This window comes from Sinocyclocheilus rhinocerous, unplaced genomic scaffold, assembly GCF_001515625.1.
Source record: "Sinocyclocheilus rhinocerous isolate Xijiao unplaced genomic scaffold, SAMN03320098_v1.1 C36742110, whole genome shotgun sequence".
NCBI lineage: Eukaryota > Metazoa > Chordata > Actinopteri > Cypriniformes > Cyprinidae > Sinocyclocheilus > Sinocyclocheilus rhinocerous.
This window is the reverse complement of record NW_015785531.1, coordinates 1-1,653: the sequence shown is the minus strand read 5'-3', so window position 1 is coordinate 1,653 and position 1,653 is coordinate 1. Positions and strand designations below refer to the sequence as shown.

The 1,653-nt window shown below is 40.0% G+C and overlaps 1 protein-coding gene across 1 annotated transcript; it reads left to right on the top strand.

The window, feature by feature from the left end:
- Positions 1 to 6: 6 nt before the first annotated feature.
- Positions 7 to 1,544, top strand: LOC107736500 (sestrin-2-like; the record flags this gene model as incomplete). The annotated part of the gene is made up of 3 exons (XM_016547892.1): positions 7 to 42; positions 119 to 529; positions 1,430 to 1,544. Coding segments are annotated over exons 1-3 (529 nt in total), but the record flags the coding sequence as incomplete, so codon positions are not given.
- Positions 1,545 to 1,653: the final 109 nt, after the last annotated feature.

The following is a 1,653-nucleotide window of genomic DNA, read 5'->3' as shown; positions in this document are numbered from 1 at the left end:
GGCCCATTGCCCCTGCACTACCGCCACTACATTGCCATCATGGTATGAACATGCTCTACAGTCAATCACAGTCTCAAATAATATCTCAGGTTAATTGATAAATGTATTTGTGTTTCAGGCTGCGGCGCGGCATCACTGTAGGTACCTGGTGTCTCTGCACTCGGCTCAGTTTCTGCGGGTTGGCGGAGACCCGTTATGGCTTCAGGGGTTAGAGGCTGCACCCCCGCGTCTACGGCACCTTGATCACATCAACAAGGTCCTGGCCCATCAGCCTTGGCTCACGGCACGCTCGCACATACAGGCTCTGCTCAAGACGGGGGAGCAGTGCTGGTCTCTGGCTGAGCTCGTCCAGGCCGTGGTTCTGCTGGCCCACTGTCACTCCCTCTGCAGTTTCGTTTTCGGTTCTGGTTCTGACTCGGACACCACTTCCACTCCCAGAGTGCATCACGGCACGCCCCCTGGCTACTGTCTCTGTGACGCTGCCAACGGCAACACTGCTGGACCCACAGAGAAGGTGCCACGGCGAAGGGTACAGATGATCATTAATTTCAGTTGGTAAACGAGGTTAGGTTTAGGTTTGTTTGGGTTTGAATAAAAAAAACAGCTGTTAAATAAAAAAACAGATAAAATACATAATCAGTAATTGGTAAGAACATAAAGAGCAAATAAAAAGCCAACATAAAGGCAAATCAAGTAAACAGTGCAATTATTTATTTGTTTATTTTTATTTTTCCCCCCAAATGTAACTGCAGTATTATTATTATTCACTTCTGTTCAAAAGTTTGGGGTAAGGAAGATTTTTTAAATATATACTTTTATTCAGCAACGATGCATAAAAGCACATACGTTAAAAAACATATTAGAATGATTTCTGAAGGATCATGTGAAACTGATGGCTGGAGTAATGATGCAGAAAATTTAGCTTTGCATCACAAGAATAAATTACATTTTAAAATTATATTAAAAAAGAAAAAGTCATTTTAAATTGTAATATTTCACAATAATACTGTTTTACTGCGTTTTTGATTGAATAACAGCACCCATAGTGAGCATAAGAGACTTCTTTCATAAAATATTTAAAAAATGGTAGTGTACAATAAAATTACTTGAATTATATCACAAACTACAAATGAATTCTACCAAAACAAATAAATAAATCATACATCAAAACATCACAGTCTTCCTGCTCTTCTGTAATTTTTATAATAGGCTGGCTTTGATCATGGTGATACCACTTGAATGCTTGGGAATTTGGGACACTATCAACACTGTAGAAAGACTGCTATCATTTATTTATTTTTTTTAACTCAAATATCAGCTTGGCACTTAAATAACAATATTTTTGACATCCCTATTTGACAGCAGTGTGCAAACCGTGTGAAGTCCGTTGTAATCCAGGCATAACCTGCATTGTTGGCTCTTTTTTTAGTCCTTAGACTCCAGCTGTGAAGTCGCTTGCCTTCGAGAACAAATTCAAATATCACAGGAGGAGATCAAGGAAAGAAAAGGAGACCGACTCCATTCACAGACACTCCTACATGCAGGTAAGATGTTCATCAGTCTAAAGCCAGTGTGTCGTGTAACCATGTTTCCCAATGCTGCTGTAAACAGGATGTGTAATTTTGGATTGGGATGAGTGTTTAGAGAGTTATT